At 36.5% G+C, this 12,588-nt stretch overlaps 1 protein-coding gene across 2 annotated transcripts in view; it reads left to right on the top strand.

Annotated features, from left to right (window-relative positions):
• Positions 1 to 12,588, top strand: part of camsap1b (calmodulin regulated spectrin-associated protein 1b) — a 95,335-nt gene that overhangs the window by 51,474 nt on the left and 31,273 nt on the right. The window contains exons 5-9 of one of the 2 annotated variants that reach the window (XM_048613626.1): positions 5,597 to 5,738; positions 9,773 to 9,912; positions 10,629 to 10,725; positions 11,063 to 11,207; positions 11,574 to 11,665. In XM_048613626.1, the coding sequence (XP_048469583.1) occupies positions 5,597 to 5,738; positions 9,773 to 9,912; positions 10,629 to 10,725; positions 11,063 to 11,207; positions 11,574 to 11,665 (616 nt within the window). Of the gene's footprint in view, positions 1 to 5,596; positions 5,739 to 9,772; positions 9,913 to 10,628; positions 10,726 to 11,062; positions 11,235 to 11,573; positions 11,666 to 12,588 lie in introns of both variants that reach the window. The other variant, XM_048613625.1, reaches the window with a different exon arrangement.

Below are 12,588 nucleotides of genomic sequence, written 5' to 3'. Positions count from 1 at the left end.
TTTTCCATATTTACACTATCTGTCTCTGTTTTGCATCGCACCACCGTGCCCAACAATGAAGGAAAGAGCAGGCCAGTTTGCAGCGTTAGTGCTTGATCTGGGTGAAATCAGCAGGTTTTGCAGCATTTACTGCATCTACTGCATCTTACATTTTAATCTGTAAGAAAAATGTCATGTAGCCTTTCCAATCATATTTAACTTTTTCTGGTAATTTGTAATTTTTTGCTTTTCTCAATAGTCTTTTTCTGTCATTTTTGCCTGAAATTTGCAACCACGTGAAATGAGCAATGCCCCAGATCAAAAGAAATTTTGCATTCTCAAACAGTTTTGAACTATCTGCCATTTTCCCTTGGATATGTTTGAAACATCATGAAAGTTGGCGAGGTTGTAAATATTCTTTAAGAAATTGACTAATTTAAAGAATTGAAAGGGGTGGGAATGATTCAAAATGCTAAATGATATGAATGTTGTTTCTGAGAATTTTCTTAAAGTATCGTGTGGTTCTCCCTCTGAATATCCCTTCGCCAACACAAAGTAGTGCATACCGTCTGCACTAAACAATTTAAGTTAGAGACAATTATATAAAGAATGGTGAGAATCTTTGACATCCATTGCTGTTTCGTATATTTCTAAGGATGATAATGAGCACACTTACACAGCAATACGGCATCATTGAATATAATCATGTTAACATTGATGGATTGTCTTCAATTTAGTGTAACTTCACAAGCCCAAACCTTTGACTATTATTTAAATCTAAAACAAGTCCTACAAGGAATGAATAATTTTTCACAGTCAGGGAAAATGACAGATCTGGCAAACAATGCTGCTCAAAATTTGATACAAGTCTTTTATACATCAATATAGTTGAGATTTAGTTAGCATTCAACTCAAACCTGTTCTTGCTGTTTTTCAGATGATTTTATTTGTGTGTTACTCTGATTTGGTTACTTGAACCTGCTGCATTAAGTCTGTATTTAATACTGTGAAAGGCACTATGTATTCCCATTTTGTGAGAGTTATGATCAGATTCATTTTTCTGAACATTACTCAGTGGTCCTTAATTAAAGCAAAAATGTTCATTTAAAACTTAGAAATACTGGAGCAAAAAGTTAAGCAATGTCTGCTGATCATGATGGTTATCGGTCTTTCATTTCGCTTACATATAAAAGGAGCACAATTTTATAAAAACAAAATGTTAATGATTTAGCTGAACAGCGTGTTTTATTCTTGCTTATCTCTGGTCTTTGTAATGCTGTAACCAAGCTTTGCTTCTTGTCCTTTTGATGCTTGAATTCTAACTTTTTTCCCTGCTTTTTGGGCAGTCTCCTTCAAAATGGTATTGGAAACTGGTGCCTGTAAGTGAGCTACTAACCTTCTATTTGTACTTCAGTCATTCTCCATTCTTCTAATTGAACAACAGCAATAAAGAACAAAACTTATTTTTTAAATCTACAGATAGTCTTTCTAATCAGGTTTATTCCTAGAGAATCCACCTTAAGCAATTAAAACTTTGTGAATATTGCAGAAATATCTGATTATTTTAAAAAACGTAAATGTACCAATGACTTATTGGAGCTATTGGCCTTCCCATTACTTCAGCTGCAAGCTCCAATCATGAATATTTACCATTTACAAAGCATGGGGTCAAGTTACACTAAAGACTAGTTTTGTTGTTCAGAAGATGCTTTGTTGTTTATTGCTGAAAGTATTAGGACATCAGAAAGCACTATTGAGTTTTCTGAAATTATTGTTTGAGAAATCCAAATGAATGTTCTGATTTTTGTTTAAGCACTAAGGGAACCATATTCTATATGTTGGATATAGTGCCTAAAAACAATGTATGCAGTTTCAAACTGATAGCTGAGAATATTGAATTTAGAAGTGAAGGCAATCTGAATCAATTGGAATATTCAGTAGATCCTTTTACTATGTGTGCTTTCAGACATTGAATACTTTTGCTACTCATTGGGGTGTTTCTTTGTGAGTTGTGCATGTGTTTAAATCCTCTTGAAGCAGTGTCCTTTCAATCATGTTTTGTTGTAGACATAGATGTATTTTTTTGAGAAAAATTCTTGGGACTTGTCAATAACGCTCATAATTTTCCAAATAAAAATGCAACTCAGTTGCTGATGTTTTCATTGGTAGTTAGTGTAAAAACATAAACAACACAAGCTACCTGTTGTCACCTTTGTACAGAACTACCATGCTTAGCTTCATATTTGTTTTCAGAAAAGCTGTTGATCTGATACCTGTTGTATGGTAAGTTTATTTGATGAATATGAAGAATCAAAACAGTGATCTTGTATTCCCAAATCTGAGGATCGGCACGAAGTCTATTACTCTCCCCACTCCCCTCCACCCTTTCCATTATAAAATTGCATCGCCTCAATCCTTTATTGTACAAATACAAAGTTTGGGCAAGCTTGAGGTCCTTTGACATTCCCCTTCTGAAGCTTACAATTTTCTGCATGTCTTTGTATCTTTCTTTGTTTCTTTCATGTCTTCTGTTTATGTTAGTATGATCTGATGCATGCCATAGCTCACTGCATGTTGAAACCAGTGGAATATGTTCGGGTGGTACAGTATGCGTCTTCAACTCTTTGTACAATGCGATGTGCACATTTTTAAATGATGCACCAACTTTAAAATCCTCAATGTTGCAGATTCTGCAGAATCTACTGCAAAGTGCTTTCAAAATGTGTGACTAGCTAGTGCTTCTGAGAGCTTAACTGAAAATTAATGCATGGTTTACACAATTTCCGAAAAATTACTAGGGAGCTGGAAACATCCTGTCATTTGGAAGTTATATCTCCTTTGTGCTAAGTGTAAATGTTTATTCAAAGTTCCTTAAACCAATTTGGTTATTTTAGTGTCAGTTATTGGAGTTTTGATTTATCACAGCAGGTTTGAAATATTTGTATTTTTCATTGGCACCCCATTGTCATATCATTGATTTCATACAAGAGCAGCAAGCCTGTTGGTGCAAGTATTTAAAATTTTACTTTAATATTTTTAATTTTTTATCTCGCATACCATGTTGCAAAATAGGCATTAAATTAGGTGCAAATAAGAGATGAGTTAATTTATGTATTTTTAGATTGTCTTCCACAGTTGGTCACGTGTTTGGTAAAAATTTGATTACATGAGTACTATTTTAACTTCGTTTTTTCAGAAACAGTGATTTAACTTTAGCTAAAATTATCCCGATGAGTAATGTAAAAATAGATGGTACGTTGACTCAGTTTTCTGAGCTTAACAAATCCAGTTGCCTAGCATTGATTCTTGTAGTGTTGGTTATGTATCCTCTAGCATTCTAACAAGCTAATAGTCACACAAACAGCAGATTCCACCCTTAGATCATTCATTATCAATACCATTTAATTATTAACTCATAATTATTTGGAACTCTTGGTTCATTGTCTCTCAACTGATTTCACCTTGATATGTGGATGTAAAGCAGATTAGCACTGTAGATTCTCCATGGCTCTATTAATCTAGGAAAGATAAATTAAAAAATGCTCTTTACGTAACAGTAAGCTAGGTTAACAATACCTTACAGATAAATTAACTATTAATGAAGCTGCTTAAATAAAATTTCATGAAAGAACCTAAGAAATTGTTTGTAACATTTTTTTAAGGAGGTGTCTTGGAATTTATGCAGTGGTTTCCGTTACTTGAACTATTGTGCTTGGCAGTGCTACTCTGATTTTTCTGAATAAATATGTCATTTTTAATTTGACTTAATATTTAGATTCTCCTTTGTGCTCTAGACATTTGAAAATCTTGTCACTGAAGTTGTAGCTATACTATAATAGCTGTGTAATAACAAACCATTTTTGTGCTTCTCTGAAGCGTGAGTATATTAAACACTAGGATTTAACTAGCTTAAAGCAAAATAGCTTACTTTGATTCTGAACTTCTTATGAAATGAATCTTTTTTGAAGTGCAGATATAGTTAAATAGACACAAGCAGTAGCCAGATTGTGCTCAACTTGATCCTACAGATGATAAATGGGGGAAGTTTTGAATTATTGGTTGAGGGCAGAAGGTTGAGCAGGATATTGGGTGAACTCTTTGTTTTCGGTGGCTGAACAGTTTATGGTCATCTGACATATGCCATTGTTTAAATGTTTCCCCTGAAAATTTATACTTTCAACAATATAGTCCTCTGGCAGACTAAACTATGTTCTCAAATCCTTGAAGTGAAACTTGGTTCTTATACCTTACTGATTTTGAGACAAGACAACTACCATGGCATTAGGCTTTCATTCTTTACATAAGCTTTCGAAATCTTTTGAAAACAGAAGTTTTGAGTGTAGAATGTTCAACGTGTAGTTTGAAAATTGGTTGCTTCAGTTTAGCAATAAATAAGAAGTTTAACATGACCAAAGAGTTTGATCTGCTATTTCTTTGTTCCCCATTACTACTTCTCCAGCCTCATTTACCAGCAGTCCAATGTCCATTCTTGCCTCTCCTACCTTTCTATATATCTAAGAAAGCTCTTGCATTCTTGTTTTACATTGCTAGCTAACTTACCCTCCTGTTTCATTTTCTCCCCCACTTTTTAGTTTTTTTAGTTTTTTTTAGTTATCCTCTGCCGGTTTTTAAAGGTTTTCCTTATTTCAGGAATACACATTTTCTTGGAGAAGTCTGCTTATGGCATATTTAATCAATATAAATAATATCAATCAATTAAAATAGTGAATCATATTGCCACTAATAAGCTTTACACCACCTAATGTGATTTCAGGGTAAACAAAATTTTTAAAAATTCTGGGTGTGTACTTCAAATTCAAAAATATATGTTGGCAAAGTTGATGTAAAGGAACTGTCTGATTTATTTTGTGGGAAACAGAGTGAGGAATAGATTCTTATTTGACCAGATTTGGGCACACCCTTACTATTAAATTCAGCAAAATAACACATGCCAGCATCATTGGGGTTATACCATAATTACTGTTAATTTGTTCTTTTTGCATGGTTCAATAATGTGATTTTAGAATAGAGTTAGGATTAGGGATTGGGATTATTTTACTGAAGCTTCTTTTTAACCTTTTTTGTATTCCTGGATAAACACTGTTTGCCAATTTCACTGTAAAATAATTGTATTGGCAACAAACAGGTCAGCATTCTGTTTTCCTTGTTGTATTGTGCAAGCAACCACTGTACTGCAAAACTGCTTGCTTTTCCATAATTGCACAGAAGTACAGAAAAAAAATGTAAGTTAGCTTATAATAGGGCAAGTTATCAACTCCATTTTTTCAGAGGCTGTTTTGCAACATTTCTGTACATGATTGCTATTATTTCAAATCCTTCTGAGTATGTTCATCCAGATAGCCTCTTGCATATCTTGAGTATCACATTAGGTACACAGTCTATTGAACAAATACCAGTCCTGTGAGAGTGCAGGGCATACTGGTCCTGAGAAAGCCTGGGACTGTTGAAAGGAAATCTTGGATAGAAAATAACAGTTTGTATTTGACATAAATATATTGCTTGCAGAGGTGATTGTATACAGTACCACCTAAGTTACTACAACGTTATCTAATAGTTACGATTTTTAAATTAAAACTTATCTTCATTTTTATGTCAGGTCCGTTATCGACGAGATCACCCCTTGAACAAGCAGTTGCCATTTTTCCCTTTAATGGAAGATTTAATGAGGGATGTGTGTGATGGCTGTTCACTTCTGGCAGTCATTCACTATTACTGCCCGGAACTCATGAAGTTAGAAGGTACTGGTGTTTAGAAATAAGCTCTATCCTTGGTTTATATCTCTTCTGCTCTTCCACTTCATTCTGTCTGAATATACTTCACTAATCATGTCTTCAGTGTTTATTTACAAATTAAAGACTTCAAATGAAAACATTTCCGTATTCCCAAGCATTTTGTTATTTAATTCCTCCTTTATGCTGTATTATTATGTATGGGAAGATGCAAGCTGGGAGCAGGATGTTTATGCCAAATGAGTGGTGTTGGTGTTTGAGCTCTCACTGGTTATGACTCATTTTTGATTTTGTATAAAACCACCAGTTCCAGTGTGTCTATTTATATAGCATGTTTCATTTTATACTTAATTTAAAAACAGAAACTGTTGGCTTTAGCTGGACTTGGAGTTGGTGAACCACACAGTGGAAATATGAAGACAAAATGCTGGAGAAATTCAGCAGATCTGGCAGCATTTGTGGATAGAGGAACTGAGTTAATAGTTTGAGTTGATGTGACATTAACTTGGTTCCCCTATCCACAAATGTTGCCAGACCTGCTGAGTTTCTCTAACACTTTCTCTTTCTATTTTGAATTTCCAGCATCTGTAGCATTTTGTTTTTAAGTGCATATTGTTAGGCAAAGATTGGGAAAAGGTAACTTTAACAAATATTCAGGTGGAATATGTAAGCAGTTAAAATATTATGCATCCATAGTTTCTTGGATATGGGGCTCAAAACTGCTCAGAATATTACAAAAGAAGTTTGACCAGAACTTTAGACAGCCTCAGCAGTACATCTCTGCCCTTGTATTCCCACTTGGAATGACTGCTAACACCAGAGTGGCAGGTAGCTGGGTGGTCAACACTACTGCCTCACACTGTTGGGGACCAAGGTTCGATTCCACCTCAGATGACTGTCTGTGTGGAGTTTGCACTTTCTCCGTGTCTGTGTGGGTTTCCTCCCGCATTTCAAAGACATGCAGGCCATTCTAAATTGCCCATAGTATCCAGTAATGTGCAAGCTATGTGAATCAGCCATGGGAAATGCAGGGTTACAGGGATAGGATATGGGGTTTGGGCCGAATAGCCTGCATTCCACAGTGTAGAGTTTCTACGAATCTATTGCATTTGTCTTCCTAACTGCTAACTGAACCTCTGTGTTAACTTGAAGAGAATCCTGAATTAAGACTCCCTGGTCCCTTTGTACTTCAGATTTGTGAAGCCTTTCCGCAATTAGAAAATGGTCTGCACTTCTTCCTATCAAAGTGCTTAACCTCACATATTCCCACATTGTATTCTATCTGTCGCTTCTTTGCCCACTCTGCTAGTCTGTCCAAGTCCTTCTGCAGCATCTCACTTCCTCAACACCGAGCTACTGTCTACCTATTTTTGTGTCATCTGCAAACTTAACAAGAATGCCCTCAGTTGCTTCATCCGGATCATTAATGTACAATGTGAATAGTTGAAGTTCCAACGTTGACCCCTGTAGTACCACTAATCACTTGCTACCATCCTGAAAAAGACCCCTTTTTCTTCAATCTCTGCCTTCTGCCAGTCAGCCAATCCTCTATCCATGCCAGTACCTTGCCCCTAATGCAGTGTGCTCTTATTTAGCAGCCTCCTGTGCGGAACCTTATCAAAGGCCTTCTGAAAATCCAAATAGATCACGTCGACTTGTCTCTCTTTTGTCTAACTCGCTGATTACCGCCCCAAAGAAGTCTAATAGATTTGACAGACATGACCTCCCTTGACGAAGCTGTGTTGACTCTATTTTATTTTATTTTATTTTACCGTGCATTTGCAAATATTCTGCAACCTCATCTTTAATATTGGACTCTAAAATCTTAACAGCGACCAAGATCAGGCTTATTGGCCCATAATTTCCTGTCTTCTGCCTCCCTCCCTTTGGGTGTTACATTAGCCAGTTTCAAGTCTTCTGGGATCCTCCCCGACTCCAGTGATTCCTGAAAGATCACCACTAATGCCCCCACAATTTCCACAGCTATCTCCTTCAGATCTGTGGGTTGTAGTCCATTTGGTCTGGACGATTCATCCACTTTCAGACCATTCAACTTTTCCCCAGCACCACCACCCTTGTCACTGGCCACTAGTCGCCTCTGTCGCCCAACTCTGTAGAAGTTCTGGCAAAGCTACCGGTGTCTTCCACTATGAAGACTGATGCAAAGCATCTATTCAGTTCCTCCGGCATTTCTTTGTTCCACATTACAGCTTCTCCAGCCCCCTTTTCCAGCAGTCCAATGTCCGTTCTTGCCTCTTCTACCTTCCTGTATATGTAAAAAAGTCTTGTATTATATTACGAGCTGGCCTACCCTCATTTTTCATCATCTTCATCTCCCCGCCATTTGCTTTTTTAAGGTTTTCCAATTCCCTGGCTTCCCACTAAATTTTGCCACATTGTATCCTTTTTCTTTTGCTTTTATACTGTCTCTCACTTCCCTTATCAGTCATAGTTGCCTCATCCTTCCCTTAGTATGTTTCTTCTACCTTGGGATGAATTACTGCTGTGCCTCCTGAATTGCCTGCACAAACTCCTGCCATTGCTGCTCCACCATCTTCCCTGCTAGAATTCCCCCTCCAATCAACTCTGGCCAGCTCCTTCCTTGTGTCTTTATTAGTTGCTTTTATTCAATGGAAATACTGTTACATCTGATTCCAGCTTCTCTCCGTCAAACTGCAGAGTGAATTCTGTCAAAATAGGGTCACTGCTCCCTTGGGTGCTTTCACTTTAAACTCTGTAATCATGTCTGCCTCATCATGAGTCACCAAATCCAGAATTACCTGTTCCCTAGTGGGCTCTCACAAGCTGTTCCAAAAAGCCATTTCATAGACATTCCACAAATTCCTTTCCTTGGGACCTGCTACCAAAGTGATTTTCCCAATCCACTTGCATGTTTAAGTACCCCATGATTATTATAATAGTGCCTTTCTTACATGCTTTTTCTATCTCTTTCTTTTCTTCCCACATCCTGATTATTACTAGGAGGCCTGTACATAACTCCCATCAGGGTCTTTTGTCTTTTGTAATTCCTCAACTCTACTCACGTAGATTCTTTGCCTTCCAACTCTCATCACTTCTTAATATTGATTTAGTTTCATTTCTTACTAAAATGGCAACCCTGTCCCCTCTGACTATCTGCCCATCCTTTCGATAGGACATGTATCCTTGGTTATTTAGTTCCCAGCAGAGATCCCCTTGCTGTCATGTCTCTTGGACACCCACAACATCGTACCTGCCAATTTCAATCTGTGCTATGATAGAGCAGAATTTAGTGACTAAATATTTATAAAAAATCAATTAAAGGCTGAGTTAAAGGGAGTTAGTTTTTTTAATGGATGTTGGGTTGAAAAAGAATGTAAAGCTAAACCATCTAATAAGATAGTAAAGATCCCCAAACATTTCACAGACCGTGTTATTCAGAGTTCTTCTGTAGTATCTTAACACTAAGTGCAGTAGATACCTTTTACTTGAAAGATCATGATCCAGTTTTCCATAATTACTGCAAGTGAAAAAAGTGGACTAAAAATTGCTTAAGACCGCTAAAGCTTTCTAATCAGGTAAATCATTTCATTCATCTTTGCTCCCAATTTTTCAATGTGCGAAATTCCTTACAAGCATTGACTTTCTCTTAAATTTCACATGATTTCACCTTTTAAATGGAAAGGTGTTGTCACTGCAGAAAATTTTTTTTTATTCGTATGCAACAGAAATAATACTTGGGTAAAAGAACAAATATTGAAGAAAAACATGCATAACTGTCCCAAATGGACAGGCATCTGAGAATTCCATGTGCTCTGTAGGATGCAGTGCTTCGAGTTTGAAAAAAAATGCCTTAGAAAATCAGCAATGTTCATTTATTCTCAGAAAGGGTCTGTTGTCCTTTAATAAGTCTTCTGCAGATATTGTTAAGTTGACGGAATATTGGTGACTATAATCAACATCTCAATCTAAAAGGAATTTTACGTCTGAAAGTTGACTCTTAAAGATTATTTTATCATTGAGTCAACTGGTTTAAATGAGTTTCTCTGTGTCATTTTTTGTAGACATTTGTTTGAAGGAAGTGACTTCAATTGCAGACAGCTTGTATAATATTCAACTTCTCATAGATTTTTCGAATCATTACCTGAACAAAAGTTTCTATCTCACACTAGAAGACATGCTGTACAGTCCTTTAGTACTGAAGGTAAGATGTACGTAAGAATTGCCTTTTAATTAAAGTAGCATAATTGTACCTATGCATACAGAGGTGGCATTTTTAGCAGCAGGTATTCCCCTGCTGAGGAATTGTGTAATTTAATTGGGTGCTATGGATGGAGGCACTGGATTATCTGCATTCTTTTTGTTTATTATTAGTTCCCCTGAGAGGCTGGTAATGAACTTTCTGTCTGAACCAGTGTGGTCTTTATGATTGTTCTCCTAAAAAAGTGTATGATACATTTGTCCAAACAACAGTGAGGAAACAAAGCAGCAATGCATATCCAAGTAAGGTTTGTGTGTTTTGAAAGGGAATCTGGAAGCAGCAATGTTCCTGTAATGTTTCCATTCTTGCACTTCTCTGTAGTAGAAATCACAGTGCTCAGATCGGACTGTGGAAATTGGGTTACTACAATGTATCCTGTTGTTACAGTTCTTCTTCAGTGGTGAGGATAAATACTGAGTCCAATGAAAGATTGCTGATAAAGAAAGTTGTTGTATCCTGAATGACTTGCAATGGCTTGTTATAGCTGCTCCCAGTCAGATGAGGGGTCAGGAGTGATCAATTTGTGACAGAGTACTCAACCTCTTGCCATCTCTTCTGGCATTGGTGATGCAAAGTAGCATTTTCTATTAATTCTATTGCGTCCTTGTGAAATATGATAAAACAGATGGGTGTAGAAAGTGTCTTTCTTTCTATTTCAGCCTAACGTTATGGTGTTCATTGCTGAGTTATTCTGGTGGTTTGAAGTTGTGAAGCCTGACTTTGTGCAACCAAGAGAAGTTCATGAAATCAAAGATGGTACGTTTCTCAAAAGATTGAAACTTCTACATTCCAATTTCTCTTTTCGTTTTAAAACATAAGGTACTTATGATGTGGTTCTGTATGGCAATTTAAATTGGCATTTTCTTGAGATGTTAGCCTGTCTGCTTTGTATTTGGCCAAGCCAGAGATTTCTTCTAGCTGCTTGTTCTGAATGAAGAATGTGTAACGCGTTTCAAATTTAAATTTCTAAACAATTTTTGTAATATCATAATAACAATCTTTCAAAGTGATCACAAGCTTGTAGACCTCAGCCTAATTACAAAGGGAAGAAATGTCTACGTATATTAACATCATATCTGCCATCTCAATTCAGCTAAAACACTTCTACAACAGAAGAGCTCTCGCCCACCTCTTCCAATTTCCAATGCAACAAAGCGGAGCTTTATGGTCAGTCCAGCAAATGGTCCAGGTGATATGCCAACGTCTGTTTCACAGAGTAGCCCAGAAATTGGAACCAGGTATTGCCTGCATCCTGAAGAATTTGTGTAAGTCTGTCTCTGTCTGTCCTTGCTATCGTGGCATGTCCTGCAGTTGCTTTGGTTTCCACCATGGGTTCAGGTTATATATTACCCGATGTATGGTTGGTAATTTTGTCTTTTCTACTTTTGTGCTGCTAATAATATCTGAACTTGTGCTTTCAAGTTTATGATTTGTAGCATGTAAAAATGTCAAAAATGTCAATAATTTTGATGAGATGAATTGAAGAACGAAAAATGTCTTTTTCCATCTTTGATCAAACCTATCAATATATGTTTGTATTTAAAAGAAAAAGTACAATGGTTCTAAAAAAAACATTCCTTTTTGTGTGCTTTTAATATTTTTAGTAAAGGAAGCCCTGCGTTTAGTCCATCCCATCCGCTATTGCCTTTAAGACAGAGGCAGTACAAATGTCCCCTATCTAGTGAAGACAGCCCAGGTATGATGATTGCATTGTATTCAAATTGAAGAATGTTACTAATGAAAATAAAGAGACAAATTTCAGAAATGCTAGTTTTCCTGGAGGTTTGAGGAAGGTAGGGGAGTAGATGACAGTGATTCTACTAATAGGTGAATTGGGAAGACACGGTGGTCAGGCTTATTATTTATGCAGTACCTACCAGTAATTTTATAATTTTATAATTGTTATGATTATTTGTTGTAACCAACTTGTACGCTGTTCCCATTGTGCACAGGTAGTTGGAGCTATAAAATATGTATTCCACAATTTTGAAAAAAAAGCTAAATGGATCATTAGTCTTTTTTCATAGCGTGAAAACTGTTCTTTTCAATTTAAAACTTTTACTTTTTCACTTCTAGCGTATTCACTTGCATTGTATTACTAATGTTATGACATGGAGACAGACAGCTGAATCAAATCAGCCTTCCTATCTCTGTATTCACAGCACAGTAAAATTAAAACCTTCAAAGACCCTCAAAATTGACCCCAGTGGTTCTTAACTGGACTATCCTAGAGTCCAAATAATCAATCCTATACACTGGATTTGTAGCTTAAACAAAAGACTTAACAATTTATTAACAATACAGTAATTTTAACAGAGCAAAATTAAACAACAAAGTAAAAACCGAAAGAACTGTGGATGCTGTAAATCCGGAACAAAAACAAAGTTGCTGGAAAAGCTCAGCAGGTCTGGCAGCATCTGTGAAGGGAAAAACAGAGTTAACGTTTTGGGTCCAGTGACCCTTCCTCCGAACTGGGTTCTAAGGAAGGGTCACCGACCCGAAATGTTAACTCTGTTTTTTCTTTCACAGATGCTGCCAGACCTGCTGAGCTTTTCCAACAATTTTGTTTTTGTTAAACAACAAACTAATCTAATTTGATGTCTGATTTTAAAGCCAGTA

Source organism: Rhincodon typus, chromosome 28 (assembly GCF_021869965.1).
Source record: "Rhincodon typus isolate 14 chromosome 28, sRhiTyp1.1, whole genome shotgun sequence".
In the NCBI taxonomy this organism is placed as follows: Eukaryota; Metazoa; Chordata; class Chondrichthyes; order Orectolobiformes; family Rhincodontidae; genus Rhincodon; species Rhincodon typus.
Note: the sequence above shows the minus strand (reverse complement) of the source record. Positions and strands in the feature narration are given on the sequence as shown.